Source organism: Arvicanthis niloticus, chromosome 14 (assembly GCF_011762505.2).
Source record: "Arvicanthis niloticus isolate mArvNil1 chromosome 14, mArvNil1.pat.X, whole genome shotgun sequence".
NCBI lineage: Eukaryota > Metazoa > Chordata > Mammalia > Rodentia > Muridae > Arvicanthis > Arvicanthis niloticus.
The window spans coordinates 15,901,565-15,920,513 of NC_047671.1; the positions used below are offsets into that span (position 1 = coordinate 15,901,565).

At 41.7% G+C, this 18,949-nt stretch overlaps 1 protein-coding gene across 1 annotated transcript in view; it reads left to right on the forward strand.

Moving 5' to 3' along the window:
* Nucleotides 1-7,925, forward strand: part of Smad4 (SMAD family member 4) — a 49,889-nt gene extending 41,964 nt beyond the window's left edge. Inside the window, exons 11-12 of the mRNA XM_034517773.2 lie at nt 5,003-5,141; nt 6,440-7,925. Of these exons, the coding sequence (XP_034373664.1) occupies nt 5,003-5,141; nt 6,440-6,651 (351 nt within the window). The 3' untranslated portion in view covers nt 6,652-7,925. The remainder of the gene's footprint in view (nt 1-5,002; nt 5,142-6,439) is intronic.
* The last annotated feature ends 11,024 nt before the right edge of the window (nt 7,926-18,949 follow it).

An 18,949-nucleotide genomic window follows, 5' to 3' on the forward strand; every position in this document is an offset into this window, starting at 1 on the left:
TTATTGATTTTGTATTTCTGGCTATTCCAGAATTCACCTGGCTGGCTTTAAAGTACAGAGATCCTCCTGTCTCTGCCTCTTGAGTACTGGGATTACAGGTGTGTGCCACTGCCCAGCTGCTCACTTATTTGTGAGACAGAGTCTTCCTGTATAGCTGTGTACAGAGAGCAGGCTAGCTTTGAACTTACAAAGATCTGCCTGCTTCTGTCTCCCAGGTGCTGTGAATAACTGTGTACCACTGTGCCTGCCAAGGAGTCTTTGTTTTTTTCACATGTTCTTCATGTTTTCACTATGTTCTTCAGAATAATCTTATTAGACTGGTATAAAGATAGCTTATATTGAACTACTGATATTTTCTAATTTGATGATTCTTTTGGCAGTGGTGAGTAAAGGGTATATTTCAGTTACTGTTCCCAGGCAGAGTCTGACCAATGAAGAGAATTGTATGCAAATACTGTGAGCCCCTAGAAGTGCCTACACATTGAGAAGCACACATACACACAGACAGGTAATTTCCCTGTTGAATTAAAACAGGATAAACAAATGTATTAGTGTTTTTAGTTTTTGAGATAGGGTTTCATGTAGCCCCATGAGTTGGCTGGCCTTGAGTTTGTCATATAGCCATAGATGACCTTGAACTCATCTTCCTGCTTCTACCTCATGGATACTGGGATTATAGGCATGTTTCACTACACCTGGCTTTTACGGTTTTAATAAAGATTTTTTCTTTTCTTTCTTTATGTGGCTTTATTTTTTATTTTCTTTTATATGTGTGTATGAGTGCCTTCATGTATATAGTGCATTACACAGGTGCCTGGTATCTGCAGAGTCAGAAGAGGGCATCAACTCCCTTGGAACTGGAGTGGTTGTGATGAACCACATGGGTGCTCTGCAGTAGCCTTGTGTGCTCTTAGCCACAGAACCAATTCTAGTTGCTTTGTTCTTGTACCCCCAGAAGCAAGGTCTGTCTGTTAGTCCTGAGAATTGTGGTTTTCAGCAGCATTAGTGAGGCAATTGTAATTTATATGTCACACAAATCATTGTAAGTATTCAGTACTTTTAATGTTCACAGACTTGTACAACCAAACCATTTTATAGTGTTTCTTTCTTCTAGAAGGAAGACCCATATCTTTTAGGTAATGTTAATTATACATAGTAATATATTTAACAGTGACATTTTCATACATTTGGTAACCTATTCTGATCATTTCATGTATGACTTAGTGTTGCATCACAATTGACTACAGAAGCATAGCTTCCTAAACAGTGGCTACGTCGTATTTCAACAGTTTGTGATGAGCCCCTCTGCGCCTCTCTTCCACGACAAGATATTGATGGGTCCAGTTGTGGATAGCTCTTGTACAGGTGATTGCAGCTCCTGTGAGTTTGAGTCAATCCACCATGTCAGTGTTCAGAAGTCAGCACTCACATCACTTCTCCTCTTCCTCCAGTTCTTATGTTCCTTCTGACTCCTCCTGCATTGTTCTCTGAGCACTAGAAAAGGTGATAGAGATTTCTTATTTATGAATTGCATCTAGAAGGTACTTGTTAGCACTTTATCTGCGGTTACCACTGACTACTGCAAAAAGAAATATTTCTGAACAAAATTGATGGCAACACTAATCCATGGGCGTAAATGTAGACACTAGAAGGCAATTTGATGGGCATGTTATGGCCAGTTAGCAAAATAGCAGTAGTTTCCTCATTGGGGCCTCTGACTTCCTCAGCTACTGGGTTTTGGTCAGGTTTTATATACCAGAGGTGTACATCAGCATAAGGAGGAGTGGTTGGTTACTTCCATAACAGACTTGCTACTGTTGCACCAGTAGACACATCAGTCAGTTGTATTGTACCCAGAATCTACAGCTGAGTAACAGTGTTAGGACAGTTCACCAGTTGCCTGCCAGGCATCTTCTGAGAGCTTCTAGACCAGTTCCTGCTTGATTCTCTGTCCTTCAACCAAGGCTTGTGGTATCTCCAGGATGGGCCTTAACCATTATGAACTCCCAGATTTTAAAGTAAGTTTTACTTCTGGAAGGTCTGTGTGCTGGCTACTTTTTATCAGTGTGATACAAGCTAGAGTTATCTTCTCAACTGAGGGAGCCTCTCTTGAGATGTCTCCAAAAGATCAGGTTGCAGGCAAGCCTGTAGTACATTTTCTTAATTAGTGATTGATGAGGGAGGGCCCGGCCCATTGTGTGTGGTACCATCCCTGGGGAAGGTAGTCCTGGGTTCTCTAAGAAGGCAGGCTGAGCAAGCCATGAGGTGCAAGCCGGTAAGTAGCACCTCTCCATGGCCTCTGCATCAGCTGTCCAGGTCCCTGTCCTGCTTGAGTTGTCGCCCTCACTGCTATGAGTGTGAACTTGTGATATGGAACTGTGAGTGAAATAAGCCTTCCTCGGTTGCTCTTGTTCACGGTGTTTCATCAGGCAGTAATAACCTAACTAGGACAATCTGCTAAACTGCTTTACAAAACCATATATTCTTATTAGTGTGTGATGGTTTCAGTTTATCTATTTTTCATCAATACTAGTGGAATCCCATTGCAGTTTTTATTAGCATTTCTTGAATATTGATTCTGATTTGTTTTTGAACATACACATATGGGGGTGAAAAACAGAAGATGCTTTTTTTTTTTCATATTTTTTATTGGATGTTTACATTTCAGATTTTATCCCCTTACCACCCAGGAACCCCCTACTCCATCCCCCTCTCCTGCTTCCACAAGGGTGTGCCCCCAGAAGATGCTTTTAAAACAAAAATTTGTTTATAGAAAGCTAGTTTGAAAAGTATTATGAACCCATTAAGTTTAATTTATTCCCAGCATCTGGATAAATAAATATTTTTTAAAAACTTTTTAATGTATGGATGTTTTGCCAACATGTGTGTTGCAGAGGTCAGAAGTGGCTGGCGAGTGTCGTGGAAGTGGGATCATAGGTGGCTGTAGCCACCACTTGGGTCCTCTGCAAGAACAGCCAGTGCTCTTAGCACTGCACTGTCCATTCCTCAGCCCCCATCTGTGACCCCTACCTTTAGTTAGTTCAGTAACTCAGCGAATCCTGTGTGCAGTGTGGTTTTCCTCTAGGCTATTTCCTGATGTTAGTTTAAGCTGATACAGAATTATAATTGAGGCTTATAAAAATGCAAAATTTGGCTCTTGATTGAAAGAGATAATATACTGAAGTATTATGTTCACATGTGATTTGTAATGAGTTTGTAATAAACTTACATGAGAGTAACCATGATCATAAATATTCATAGTTAACTTGTTCCTTAGATTAAGAAGGGCGGGTCAGAAATACTGTTTTGTATTTTTGCTAAAGAGAATATTTATAGCCTTTGGTCTCTTTGAATTACTTCTATCAACAACTTAGATGATTCTGAAAGAAGGATGGCTCCATTTAGTGAGTGCACTTGTTTTCCCATTCAGGGAGTCTTTGTATAGAGCTAACCTTTTCTGTGGGAAGCCAGTAAGCATACAGGTCTTAGAAAGGTTGTATGGCTTGACTGAAAACTTGGTTTTCCACTCTTAGCTTCGTAGTTACATGAAGGATGTATGGAAGAAAGGGTTCCTGTAGTATCTGGCACATCGTTTTTATTCATCTTCAGATTCAAGTCATCAGTTTTCATTTTTGTGATTTCTTGTAATATATGCCACTGGTGTACTATTTGTTCAGCTGATGCAATCACTTACAACATAATTGTACTGTACCCATATGTGAAGATTATTTGGTTGATTTTAATGATTTGGTGGGTGGGGAGGAGGGTTGAACATTTTTTTTTTTTTTAGCCTATATTTAATAAGATTACATAAGGGCTAGGCATGGTGGCACATCCTTGTAGTCTAGTACTTGAGAGGCAGAGACAGGAAAATCTCTGTGGGCTCTAGGCCAGTCTAATCTACACAGTGAGTTTCAATCCAACCAGGACTACATAGGGACTCCACCCCAACCCCCCAAAAAACAATTACATGTCTTATACTTGATTAGTGATCAGTTTTCAAAAAGTGATTGCATATAGGCAATGTAAAACACAATAAAATGTGAATTTCATATAAGCTATCAGAATTAAACCTAGATGATTGTTGATAACTTTAAACACCAAAGGCCTGATTTGTAAAAACAGTTCATAATTTGGACTTTATTAAAACTAAATTCTAGGGTAAAGATTAGAGAAATGGCTCAGTTGGCAAAGTACTTTCTCCACAAGCTTTAGAATCTCAGTTTAAAGTACTTGTCAGTCCTCCAGAAGGCCCAAGCTCTGTTCTAGGCCTACATGAGATATGTCACAGCTCCCTGCAGTTCTGGCTCCAGGGACTTAGATACCCTCTTCTAGCTGTCTTGGGCATCTGCATACACATTGCATGCACATGCACACGCACACGCACACACACACACAATGTTTTAAATATAATAACTATACATGTTTTCTTATATAGTGACAATGCAGTTTGCTATATTTTCCAATTTTAAGCATTGTCAAAGATGTTGTCTAGATATCAAAGCCATCCCTTGTAGCTTAAAAGACAACTTAATAGTTTGACTCTAAAAGGATGAACTGTTTCTTGTTATTTTGGCACAGAGAGGTAGCTTATCACAAAGCAAGGGACAGCTGGCTCACATGGATCTGTTCCAGACACTGAAATGATGTACCTCTTGCTGAAAACCAAACTGTCAAATTTTAAAAACTTATCTTGAAAAATTATGTGTGTGTCTGGGTGCTTTGTCTTCATGTCTGTCTATGCCCCGAGTGTCTGGAGCCCTTGGAGGCTAGAAGAGGGCATCAGATCCCCTGGGACTGCAGTTACATAGTTACACGCTGTCACGTGGGTGCTGCGGATCCAAACCTGGGTACTATGGAAGGCCCTGAAATGTAAAAGCTTCTAGTTAGCTCTTTTCCTGTGAGAGGCAAATGGATCTCTGGGTTGTTGATATATTGCTTGTTGGAATGCAATCTTTGATAGTGCATTCATATATTAAATTTACACTTCTGCTTTTAAAAGGTATTTGATTTGCGGCAGTGTCACCGGCAGATGCAGCAACAGGCGGCTACTGCGCAAGCCGCAGCTGCTGCCCAGGCAGCAGCTGTGGCAGGAAACATCCCTGGTCCTGGGTCCGTAGGTGGAATAGCCCCAGCAATTAGTACGTATGCCTTTGATTTTTCTGTTCAAAATGCAATGGTGGCTTTTAATCTTGATTCTCAGTTGATTGTTTTAAGCAATAATAGAAATTAAATTTTTACTGAGTTATAACATTTGAATTTGTAAAAACCTTTCTTCTATTATAGTTTCACTTTTCCTAGGATAGGAGCCTGTTTGCATCAGGGCATAAAGGGGATTGGCATATTTCAGTCTCTCCTATGACACTTGCTGAGTGCTTGGCTTTGTGCTGATGGGAACAGCTATTGCAGGTTCAGAACTGGACAGCTCCATTTAGAAACAGTATTCTGGACACAGAGAGAGCTAAGTGAGGGTGGCAGTTTATAACTTGTAGACTTTTAACTTTAGGGTAAAATTGATCTGTGCCAGGTTTCACACTGATGGGGAATTTTTTACTGCAGAGTTAAACTCCTGGCTATAGACTTTTTTGATGGAAACACGTGGCACCCGTCTTGCATGTCTGAAGGCATAGCTAGTGATTCATTCAACCCCTGTTCTTAAACTTCTGCAGTGTGGTAAGCAAATCACACTGGTGCAGAGATCTGCAGAGACCCTGTGGGCTCTCCACAGCACTTGCAAATTCTTGCCATTAGTTTCAAGGTACTAATGATAACATGATGACATGACTGTCTGTTCTGACTAGGAAATGAGAGAGTCTGTTGTGACATAGTTCAAGAGTTACAATTTAGGTATACACACGACATCACTAATTCAATTAGATTGGGGATCTTAAACTATTGGCTAGTTTTAATGTTGTAGACATGATCTGTTTTCTTAAGAATTCAGACTAGTATTGAGTTTCTTACTTTTATCCATGCTTCCCCTCCATATTAGCTCAGAACTGAGAGACAGACACAAGTCAACTGAGATGTCTAAGAACGGCCAAGTACATGAGCTTCTGATTATTAGTCCTGTCTTACTCTAGTGTGGCAGTTTTGATGCTGAGGCTCTTAGAACTGTGGACATGCCCTGTCTTTCACCAAGAAGTTGGTTTTTACTCCTATACTCCTGAAGAGGAGAGTGGGGGAATTATTGGTGGCATATGGAAATGTATTTGTTCTCTGGTAGTTTGTGTGTGTGTGTGTGTGTGTGTGTATGAAATATAACTGTCTTAACCAAAATTTTCACTCACCACTGCTAAGGTTTAGGTCTGCAGTTACTGTTGATACTTTGACAGAGAAGTTGTATGCTGAGAGGAAAATAAGGTGGCAGACTGTGGAAGGGGGGATGGGAAGAGAGGCCCCTGCTCCCTGACGCCCTCCACACTTGTGCTTCTGTTAGGTCTGTCTGCGGCTGCTGGCATTGGTGTGGATGACCTCCGGCGCCTGTGCATCCTCAGGATGAGCTTTGTGAAGGGCTGGGGCCCAGATTACCCCAGACAGAGCATCAAAGAAACCCCATGCTGGATTGAGATTCACCTCCACAGAGCTCTGCAACTCCTGGACGAAGTCCTGCACACCATGCCCATCGCGGACCCACAGCCTTTAGACTGAGATCTCACACCACAGACGCCCTAACCATTTCCAGGATGGTGGACTATGAAATATACTCGTGTTTATAATCTGAAGATCTATTGCATTTTTTGTTCTGCTCTGTCTTTTCATAAAGGGTTGAAAGATGTGTTTGCTGCCTTGCTCTTAGCAGACAGAAACTGAATTAAAACTTTTTTTCTATTTTAGAACTTTCAGGCATGGCTCAGAGCTTGGAGATCAGGAAGATCCAATTCTTACTAAATCTTCACTGGTTGTTGTGTATGAAGGAGTCATTCCAGTGCTGGGGACTCAGCCTTTAAGTCTGTGAGAGCTCCTCACATGCAGGACACGGGGTGTGACTGCAGAGTACAGCCAGTGTTGCTGCTGTTAAGGCTGACGAGTTCTCAAAGTCAAGTCACCTGTTACTTAGAGGGAAGTTACTGTTGAACAGACTGTGCGCGAGTGGCACGTGGGTGAGCCAGTTTTACCAAGAGCAACTTCACTCTTAAAAACCTCTTATCAACCTTTTACTCAGAATGGTTTTTGCAAGTTAAACAGTGAAGGTGAATTAAATTCATACTGTCTTGCAGACTTCAGGGTTTTTCCCCCCAAGACAAAACACTAATCTGTGTGCATATTGACAATTCCTTACAATTATCAGTCAAAGAAATGCCATTTAAGATTACAATTTTTATCCCTAATGGATGACCATTATCAAGATGTGTACTTTGCCCTGTTAAACAGTAAATGAATTCTTCTATATTTCTAGGCACAAGGTTGGTTATAACAAAATAAAGCCTAGGGGAGGAATTGTTTTCCCTTCATTCCTAGGGAGAAGGTTTTGTATTTATAAAACACTAAAGCAGTGTTGCTCTGCCTGACGCTTCCCTGTTCTGCAAGGTGGCAGTGCTTCAACTACAATAATGACTAGTTTGGAAACTGCTAAATTCTTTGTGAAATACTGTGCAGAATAATGGAAACAGTGCAGTCGGTAACAGGTAGTTTGGATATTTTTGTACTTGATTTGATGTGTGACTTTTTTTCATATACTGTTTAAATCATGTATGCTTTGACATTGTTTAAAATTCAGTTTTTGTATCTTGGGGCAAGACTGCAAACTTTTTTATACCTGTTGGTTATTCTCAGCCCTTTCTTTGCCATCAGTGGTCACTTGGCGGTGACTGTACAGAGACTGAAGTAGAGCTGAGACACATTGACTGTACCACAGACACAATATGTATACTTTTTACCTAGTTACTAGCGCAAATAAAACTGAGTCAATATATGAAGTTGAATTCTAGGTTTGGTTTTTAAAATGCTTTCCTTTTGCACTTTTGAGTCCAATCTCAGTGGCAAGACACCTTCTACTAAATGACAGGCGACAGCCAGCTGTACTGTGCAGCTCTGGTTCCCTCCACACTCTACCAGGACTTTCCCATGTACACTATGGATCATGTGTAGAGTTAGTTAGTTTTTAAACTTTTATTTTACTGTAGCAAAAAAAAAAAAAAAAATAGGCTTGGATAAATAGTGTGACTGCAATCAAGATCATCAGTGAGGTGGTTTTACTCTTTGAGAGTTTTCTGTGAATTTTAAATTGTAGTAGGCATTTGAGCTCTGGAAACACTGTGCATAGCAGTTTTCTCTGTGCCAACAGAAATGACCATGCTGTGCAGCCTGCTTCAGAAGCTTCGGGAGGCTCCTAGAAACCAGAGCGCTGCTGACTGTACATCTCAGTCCAACGTACACATCTTGTTTTGTAAAAAGCTTCACCAGTTTCTACTCTTATGTACTTATAAATACTTTTGTTACAGACCTAATTTTATCTGTATAAGTTTGGTGATTTCTTTTTAAAATGTTGTATTGACAGAATTATAAAAAGATACCTTCTTTAGAAATGTTTGTCTTTAGATCCATTTCACTATGATTGGGGAATAGGAGTGAGAAGAGTAAGCTTTAGTGTAACAGGTTTTTAAAGTCCAGGTTATCTGACCAGGCCATGCTGTAACTTGATGCTTCCTTTTGTACTTTATGGAGTTTCCCATATTTAATCATCTTCATAAACTATGTGGGAAATGTTTGTTAAGAAGTATCTCTTCAGAGCCAAGCTACCTGTCTTGGTTTTCTTACTAAGAGCCATAGAAATTATTTCTAGTTATTGATGAAGTTTGTAATTCGCCTGTCCTATGCTTTTAAGGAATCTAGAATTCCTGACAGCTTAGTTAAACTGTTCGTTTTGTTCCTTATACATTGCTATCTTTGAATAAGACTTTAAAAAAAAAAAAAACTTCCCTAAGTTTAAAAAGTTTGGGATAAAATAGTTCCCATGTTCTTAGAGTCTGATTGTGATGTGGGTGTTTTCTGAGTCGTAGCTCAAAAAGTCTCCCAAGATTAATTTCAGTGGACACTGGGTGAGAAGTGAATTCAGCCCACCCAGTTTGAACCCGGTCTACTCTTGTCTTGTGCCTTTTTGTGCATGAGAATCCGTAATGGCATTGCCTTTCTTTGCTTGGAAGTAGATTCTTTTCTGGGATAGAGTCTACCTTAGTTGTTGTACTTTACTGCCCCGCTGTACAGAGGGGGAAAAGCACTACCGTGAGCTTGCTTTTCCACAGTCATTGTACTGTGCTAACCCATTGCTCCTGTAAATGGTGCAGGTTCAGACAGGATGAGCTGGCCGAAGGAGCACACCTGCAGAGTCCAGCAACCAACGCATGCTTAGCTGTGCTGGATTTGAAAGTTAAAAATCCAACTTTGTGGGGTATGGTGTGGTTTGTGTTAGCAACTTTGAAAGGCAAAGTAACTCAGAAGTTTTACAGCCTGGAGAAGGGAGTCTCCCTGGAACGCTTGTGAAGTCTCTGTGGAGGGGAAATGTGTGTGCTCCCAGTCTGCTAGTCACTGGCTAATTGTCACTCTTCCAATTTTCTAAAATTTTATTTTGTTGTCCCATTATTTGAGAGCCCTTGGTAGAAGTAGTTTTGTTTGGAGCTGGCCAGAGATGGTTTTGGTAGTTCCTGTAGGTTCTTGTCTTCGTCACTGTTTTATTTAATGGTCGAGTAGCAAAGTCTGAGTTAGGTCACTGCCGTGAGTGGAACATGGAGCCACTCTCACAGGCGGGGACCTGGAGGGGACTAGCCACATGGAACCATCTGCAAATAGCCCCTGAAATCCTCCTCTGCAACTCCTGCTCAGGCCTCCCTGGTTTTCCCTTCTAGCAACCAAGCAGTCTCTTCTCTCCTGACACAATAAGCAGTATGTAAAAAGCCAGTGGCCTTATTCCTAGCAGCGTCCTTGTCAGGGCCTTTTTCTCAGTGCTGTGAGGCCGTTCATCTGGCATTCCAGAGGAATGAAAGTTTTCATCATCTTGCCTTATTAAGCAGTAAAACTTTTGAAAAATGAGCCATTTATTGGCAGGAGCTATTTACACAAATCACAATATACTGGTATACCATTTCTTCTTTTTCTGCTGTCTCTGTGGATCTCGAGGGCTTCTAAGAGAGACAGTACTGCCTAGCCATTTGTAAATGCCCAAGACCTGTCCTTTAGATGTTTCAGTGTTGGGCTCCTCTCCCATCCTCCATCCTGACAGCTGCCGCTTTGTGAGTGCCTACTGAGCCACTCCTCAGTGTTTTCTGGTTGACTCTCCTGCTTACTTAGCTGAGGGAACCAGGCAAGTGAGGTTGTTAGTGTTCACCCAGGACGCGTCCTGTTGGGTTGAAAGAGACTTCAATGCAGAGATTCTGTGGTTGACATGGAGAGTTAATATTCATAGCCCATAGCTGCCCCTCTCCCCGGTGCTCTGAAAGATTGAGTTTCCACCGAATTCACTCAGAAAGCTGTACTGTTGGCTAGATGCACCAGCAAACCACACGCTTTAAACATCTTTTGCTTGTTTCGTGTCCTGACCCTGCCTGACCTCTGGCCTCCTTCCTCTCTGTAGCTACTTCTGACCTATAGGTGCCTTTATGAGAATTGAGGGTCTGATACCATGCCCCAAGAAATAGCTGATGCAATGAGTGATGTTTTCAGGGATTTTAGCATCAAATGAAATAAATGAATGAAGCTTTTAAGTCCTTTTTTCTTTTCTTTTTTTTTAATATAGGAAGGACTGAGGAGAGTTTTGATGAAGACAATCATTTATTTCTCTGTGTTGCTGAAAATGCTTTTCACACGGTTTCAGATGCTTTTCTCAGTAGCTCCAGAGTTCATGCTCTTGTTCAACCTGAGGCTGTCTCTGGACTCACTCAGACCATTGCACTTGTAGTTCATGACGTCATGTGTCCTTGGCAAGTCATTCCCTTCTCTGGGCCTCGGCTGCCTGTCTGTGAAATGAGGGGTTGACCTCTTCTGCCAGCTCTGGCTTCTAAGTGACCTTGCCCACCCTGCAGCAGTTTGAGATTTGTTCTTTACCTTTTTTCTGCTGTTTGAGGGGGATCTTACTTTTTTTCTTTGTTATTCAGTGAGACTAGGCTTGGTCTTTCAGTACTCGTTCTTCTGTGGACAAGTAGTTACATACGTCCTTATGACTTATTTTTAACCAAAGGCCTAGCACCACCTTAGGGGCTGCAGTAAGTATAATACAGAACACTGGGGAGGGGGGTGGGGGGCACCTTCATTTCACTGTGTCATCTGTGTTCAGAGCCTCTCAAAAGCTCTTGTCTGTCATGACATTCTGACTTTGAAGTTAGTATATGTATGATACTGTCCTCCTAAGTGCTGCCAATTCTTCACCTAAAATGGATTGAGATCCTGTTGTTAATGCCTAGTAATTAATATTAGAGGTCCTTTCTCTGGGTCTTTAGTAGCTTAATTCTTCTATGCTCAAAACAGGAAGTTCTTCAGAAATTATATCAATATTTTCATTGATGCTATGAAAAACAGTCCCAGTGAATGACTGTTCACTTTATTTTTGCCTTTTTTATACCCATTTTGATTAGACAGCTTTTAGCTGGATTATGCCTTTCAGAGAGTTTTCTTCCAGCCTGCTTGGATGAGTATAATAACTGACTTTGTTATTTTTAAGGACCTGGGAACCTTTCTAGGGGGTGGGCTGAGGGTGGGGGTGGGGAGTCCTGGTAGAGGCCACATCTGTGGCAGCTGTGAAGCAGGGATGAAGCCAGCTGCTCTTGCTAAGGTTGCTTGTCATTGGTAGAAGGACTCACAGGTTTGGATTAGTTCAAAGGCTAAATATAGAGTTGGTAAACTTCTCCAAACAGGGAGGGGGTTTTGTTCAATGCATTTAACGTGACTTAAAAGCATGACTCCCTATAGGTTATGAAGACCAGTGTGCTGCAGATCCAGTGTGGAAGAGGTGACTGGGCACTGGGGACAGATTGGGTGGTGACACTCCCAGCTCTGTCTCCTGCTCTGGGCCCACTCTTAGCTTGTGCTCTTAGGAAAACCTGGTCAGCTAAAGGCCCACTTTGTTTCTATAGACTTTTGCCTGGTTGAAGTCTGTGGCTTAAAAAAAAAAATAGTTGAATCTTTCTTGAGAACTCTGTAACAAAGTATGTTTTTGATTAAAAGAGAAAGCCAACTAAATCATCATGTGCTCATTTGTTTTCTTAAGCTCATGGATGTCTCGGACCTGGGAAGAGTTCCTGATTGCTTAAAGAACTTTTACACTTGACATCAACAGCTTCTTTTCTTTGTAACTTTTGAGATGGGGAAAAAAAATCACATTCTAGAGACAACCCGGGAATAACAGTCCTCAGTCTTGTCTCTGAAGCTGGGGTGGGAAGTTAGTGACTCGAGGACAGTGGGTGCTGAGGAGTGGGCGCCCAGGGTGCATACAGGAGAGACAGAGTGAGACAGGACTGAGGAAAGCTCGTGCCCTCTGTTTCAGGCTCTAGGAAAGAACATAGTCTGTCAGCTAAGTGTGCGGACAATAATGCCTCATATGACCACATCTGTTCTTGATGTGAGTTTCCGAGATGTTTAATCAGGTCCACAGACTGGTTCTGTCTTGTTTGCTAACCTGAAGTTTGCAATATTTTAGGAGAGAACTTGAGGGAAGTAGATAGACAGTCTTAGGGGAAAATTCCTTTGTGGACCACATTTCAGGAGAAAGGGAAGCTGTATATTTTTATCCTTTTGCCCTTTGCTGCCCTCTCCCTTTTTTTTTTTTTTTTTTTTTTTTTTTTTTTTTTTTTTTTTGTGCGACAAGATCTCACTGCATAATTTTGGCTGGTTTTTGAACTCACCATCCTCCTGTGTCAGCCTCTTCTACGCCAGAATTGCAGACACATGCAACATCTCATAAGGGGGACGAAGGCAGTCCATTCAGGAGACAGGAATCCTAGACAGCAACCATCTGACAGTTGACCTACAAAATACATGAAGCAAAAGGTGCTTGAGAGACTTAAGCAACTTAACTGAGGGCACTTAACACCACCTGCCGCTGACAGGGTCTGATGGACATGAAGGGGAAGTCACACATGTCATAGCTTTCTGCTGCTGTGAGACGGATCATGACCAAAAGGGGTGGTGCAGTCCCTGGGCAGGCAGTCCTGAGCTGTGTAAGAAAGCAAGCCGAGTAAAGCCACGAGGAGCAGGCCAGTAAGAGTGTTCCTTGGCTTCCGCTTTCATGCCTGTCTCTGGGCTCCTGCCCTGACTTCCCTTCATGAAGAACTGGCAGCTGCAAGGTGGAATAAACTTTTTCCTCTTCAACTTCCTGTTTAATTGGATGCAAGGCCTCAACAGAAGGGAAACCATGCCTGGTATAATGAACCCAGCCAAGTACCTGTGTCTGTTGCAGTCATAAATCCTGGAGTATCTGTTTCTACCACTTTGCTAAACCAGTAGAAGTCCTATTCCCATGTATTCTGAACAGTTGCACCCATGGTTAAGTGTAGCTCTCATCCTGTATCAGAGAAGCTTCTTTTGCAGAAGACCCCAACTGGTCAAAATTCAGAGAACGACTGGGGTGCACAACCCCAGTTGATCCATCTTCACACGGCCCCTACATGTAAGATTCGGGGAACATGGAGAAAGAGTGAACAAAGAAGCCAGGGGACCAAGAAGTCTGCTGCAGCAGTTGTTTTCTAGATGTGACAGGGAAGTCCCAGTCATGAAATCTCAACAATATGGTAACAAGTTGTCAGCAATGACTCTAATTGACATACCAACCTGAGGCCAGACTCATGAAGCCCCACCCCTCAGATGAAGAGCTACAGGCAATTAACTGCTGAACAAGGGAGAATTAGCCTTGTGCAGGGTGAGCTCTCTAGTGGATTATCCAACACTAAGTCACCAGCCTTGAAAACACAAATGACACTAAACAGACTCAGCAGATTTTATATATAACATATCAAGCAGATGATGTGTATATTATATAGTTTATATAATACAATTATATACACTGTATGATATGTATAATTAAAAACTAGGAGACTTGAGTTTAAGGGAATGGGGCATGGGAGAGGTTGGAAGGAGGCGAGGTAAAGAAATAACTATATTTTAATCAAAAATGAAAGAAAGTGGCCATATTACCCAAAGCAATCTTCAGGTCCATTTCAGTCTCCTTCAAATTTTTACTTACATTCTTCACAGAGTTATAAAATACAACCCTAAACTTCATACAGCGCACAAGGTGCCCCAAACTGTAGAAGCAATCCTTGGCAGAAAGAGCAGTATCAGTGCTATAGTAATATTTAATCTCATATTACAGAGCTGTAGTGACAAAAACCGCTCACACTAGCACCGAAGGTGTAGAACAGAAGAGTGGGATGGAAGACCCAGCAAGACAACTACATGTTTTGGCCACATCATTTTTGGCCAAGTTGTCAAAAGTACATGTTTGCAAAAAACAGCCTTCTTGACAAATTGTGCTAAGAAAATTGCATTTCCATAGTTAGGAGAATGGAATTAGATCCATATCTCTCCCCTTGAAAATGAATTCAGAATTGATTGTAGACTTTAAGATTTAAAACTTTGAAATGGCTGAAAAAATCCTTTCAAGAGGTAGACATAGCAAGGTTTTTCTGAGCAGGACTCCAGTAGCACAGAGAATAGTACTAAGAGATGACAAAAGGGATTATATGAAGTTGAATTTTTGTATGACGAAATAATCACCAGAGTGAAGAGATTGCCTACAGAATGAGAAAAAGCATTTGTACCAACTATACATCAGACGGGGGATCGGTAGCCAAGATAAGTGAAGAACTACAAAAAAATTAAACATCAAAAGTCAAAATTATTGGCTCAATAAATAAGCTAGTTAATAGGACAAGTTCAAAAGAATTATGAATGGCTTCCAGTTACTCAGAAAGTTGTTTAAGATCTTTAGCCATCAGGGACGAATGTATTGTTTTCGGTTTCTAGAGTGGGTACTGTCAATAAAAGCCAGTGGTATCAAATGCTTGCTAAGGTTGTGGGCAATTAGAACCAGAATTACTGCTGGTAGGAGTGTACACTTGGGGAGCTTCTATGGAAATCACTTCCCCAAAGTAGAACTACCATGTGACTCAGACAGAGTACTGGGGTATGTACCTGTAGGACAGACTGTAAGTCAACTTTCCAGATGTACTTGGACATCATGTGTGTGTTGTCCACAATCACCAGGAAATGGAACCAGTGCTGATGACCATCAACAGATGAATGGGTAAAGAAAATGTACCACGGACACACAACGGGATTCCGTGCAGCCGTAAGGAGAATAAAGTCATGGAGTCTGCAAGGAAGTGGGTACTAGAATGTTAAGTGACTTAGAGAAAAACCACCACGTTTTCTCCTGTGCAGAAACTACATTTAAAGTTACATAAATGCTGGGATAGGTGTACATTTGTAGGTCATGAAACTAGAAGGGGGGGGGAGGAAAAGATCTTAAGGGAGAAATAGGGTGATGGTACATGGGATAGGAGAGCAGAAGGAATCGGCTGAGAAAGGAGCTGGGAGGGCAGAGGGCAGGCCACGAGAACAGACCTGCACAAAGATGCAGCACTCGAATTGTTACCTGCTGTGCTAACCTAAAAATGCCAATAACAAAAAAGTAGCAAGATCTAAGTTGGCACAGTGATATATGCTTGTAATCCCAGGGTTCAGGTGACTGAAGCAGGGGCTTTGTTAGTTTGAAGCCAGGCTGTGCTACATAGCTAGATCCTATCTCACAATTTAAAAAAGCATTTTGCCTTGGTTTATAATCCATTAGACCAAGATTGAATATCTGAGGGTCCCTTGGTTTATAATCCATTAGACCAAGATTGAATATCTGAGGGTCAACAGTAGGTTTTCCCTAATAGTACAATAAAGTCCAAATTGGACTGGTAACAAAGATTATGACCGATCTGCCCTCCAAAGAAACAAATTTAATATTCTGAGAGACAAGATAATTGAAGGTGCCATAGAGGAGAGGACTAAGGGACTGGAGAGTTTAGAAACTTTTCTATTTCCTGCCTTTAGAAATCTTAGATGTTGACTTATTCCAAGATAATTAGATGATTTTTTTTTTAAAAAGATTTAATTTTTTTTGTATGAGTACACTGTAGCTGTCCTCAGAAACACCAGATGAGGGCACCAGTCCCCATTACAGATGGTTTGTTAGTCACCATGTGGTTGCTGGGAATTGAACTCAGGACTTCTGGAAGAGTGGTTAAGATGGCTCTTAACCACTGAGCCATCTCTCCAGCCCCATTGATGATTTTGTTTTCAACTTATTCACTTTACATCCCTCTCACTTCCATCCTTCTGGTCACCCCCTCTCACAATCCTTCCCTCATCTCCCCTCCTCTTCTTCTCTGAGCAGGTGGGGACCTCCTGGGTATCCCCCCACCCTGGCACGTCAAGTCTGTGAGGCTATGTGCATCTTCTCACACTGAGGCCAGACAAGTTAGCCTAGCTAGAAGAACATATCTCACCGACAGGCAACAGTTTTTGGGATAGCCCCTGATCCAGTTGTCTGGGACCCACATGAAGACCAAGCTGTACATCTGTTCCATATGTGCAGGGAGGCCTAAACCACATACTTATGGACACTTGATCTTTGACAAAGAAGCCAAAAATATACAATGGAAAAAAGAAAGCATCTTCAATAATTTGCCAGTATTTAAAGTTGCACACATAATTGATTAATTCTCCTTTTTAAATCTGTCCACAATTTTAAAAACTATTAAAATATTCTCAAAATGTTAAAAAGCATTTCAAGATGCATATGCTTTTACAGTGATAACAGCATGTACTGTGATAGATGATATGGGTTATAAAGTGGATACATTTTAAGGATTTGAGACCATGTAAGTTGTTCTCTGAACACACTGTAACTAAAGTAGCAGTAGCAAATACAAGAGGTTGTTCAGACACCCAACCAATGCATCTCTAAATAAGGGGATAAAGAAAAAAACCTGAGCTAAATCAGAATGGAACTGAAAACATCTGGTGGTTGTGGGGTCTGGCTAAACAGTTGTCTCAGGGTTTCTATCGCTATGGTAAAATACCAGGACCAAAAAGCACCTTGGGGAGGAAAGGGTGTATTTACCGAGCAGGAACCTGGAGGCAGGAGCTGATGCAGAGCCCACGGAGGGGTGCTGCTTACTGGGTTGCTCAGCCCGATTTCTTATAGAACTCAGAACAACCCAGGCGTGGTACCACCCACAACGGGCTGGGCCCTTTTCCATCAGTTACTAATTAAGAAAATGCTCCACGAGCTGGCCCACAGGCCTATCTTATGGTGGAATGTTCTCACTTGAGGCTTCCTTTAACTTACACCACACTGACACAAATCTAGTCCACACAGCAGTGTTGTGCTAGCTTTCTTGACCAGATGACAAAAATCACTGACAACTTGAAGGAGGAGAAAAAGACTGACTTGGTTTCAGACTATATTCATGGTCAGCTGGCTCCACCTTCCAAGGCTGTTGTAAGGTAAAAAGTCACAGCAGTGGATGTATGACTGGACAGCTGTTTAGTTCCTGGTGGACAGGAAGGGTCAAGGACTGTATACTTAAGAACCTGTCTGTCTTCAGGGACCTATGGCCACAAGCTAGCTCCCACCTCCTAAAGTTCCCACAACTTCCCAAAACAGCACCACAGATGGGAGAGCAAGCATTCAGTGTGCGTTCCATGGCTTCCTTCCATATTCTAACCATACAGGCGCTAAAAGGGAAATCCATAGGGCCACATCAAAAAACGGGTCAAAAACAGGAAGTCTCAAGCCAGCGCACTGTGCTTCCCCACTCCAGCACTTAGGATAGCAAGTAAATCAAAAGCCATCAGAAAGAAAGAAAGAAACAAAGAAACAAACAAAGACACAATCAAACACAGGTGCCGGGTATTAGTAACATTGAAAGAAAGCAATGTAACCATCCGATGGTTCTTAGCAGACCTCACTCTGGCATCCAACAGGACGGATAATGGGGAAGATATAAAAATGACTAATTTGGGGGCATGAGATGGAATGGACAGACTGCAGACACCACAAAGACAATAGAGATATGTTGCAAACACCCACACATGTGAGACCTGAAGTAAAACAGGGATTTTGTGGGGTTGGGGGCAGCACTATGATTCATCCAGTATGAAAGAAATGTAAATACTAAGAAAATCAGGTTTAGCCAGGTAGTGGTGCCATATGTCTTTAATCCCAGCACTCAGGAGGCAGGGGCAGATGGAACTCTGTGAGTTCAAGGCCAGCCTGGTTAACAGAGCAAGTTTCAAGACAGCCAGAGCTGCAAAGAAAAACCCTGCATCTCAGAAAAAAAAAAAAATGAGGTTTGCAGTTCTTAAATCTTCCCTTAAATGTACATACTGGGTGGTTTTGCTAAAGAATTCTTTAAGTATCAGTGTGTGTGTGTGTGTGTGTGTGTGTGTGTGTGTGTGTGTGTTCTTGCAAAGGTGCTCAGTATATATGCAGACATTGGAACAACTTTCAAGCATCTGTTCTCTCCTTCTACAATGTGGATTCATGGGATCAGCCTGAGGTCCTTAGACTTGTCAGCAAACGCCTTTCCTACAGGAGGCATCTCACTGGCACAAGGGATGTATTCTCTAAAACTCTCATGAATGAGTCTAGCAGAAACCACGTCTACTGAGACTGTTTTGATATTGGCAATGAACCTACGGTCATGAACTAAAAATGTACTATCATTCATAATCACGTCAGGTGCTTGAATATCAGAGCAGTAAGACTTGTGCTGGAAGCAGCACGGAGCTGAGGGCTTGAAGATCTCATACATGGACAGACACCATGGTCAGGATTGGACCACCAGTAGTAAATATGTCGCTTTTCTATAAAATCTACTAGTTTACTAACTTAATGCAATTTCTACCAAAAATGTCAACCATTTTGAACACATACATAAGATTCTATGCTAAAATGAATTTGTAA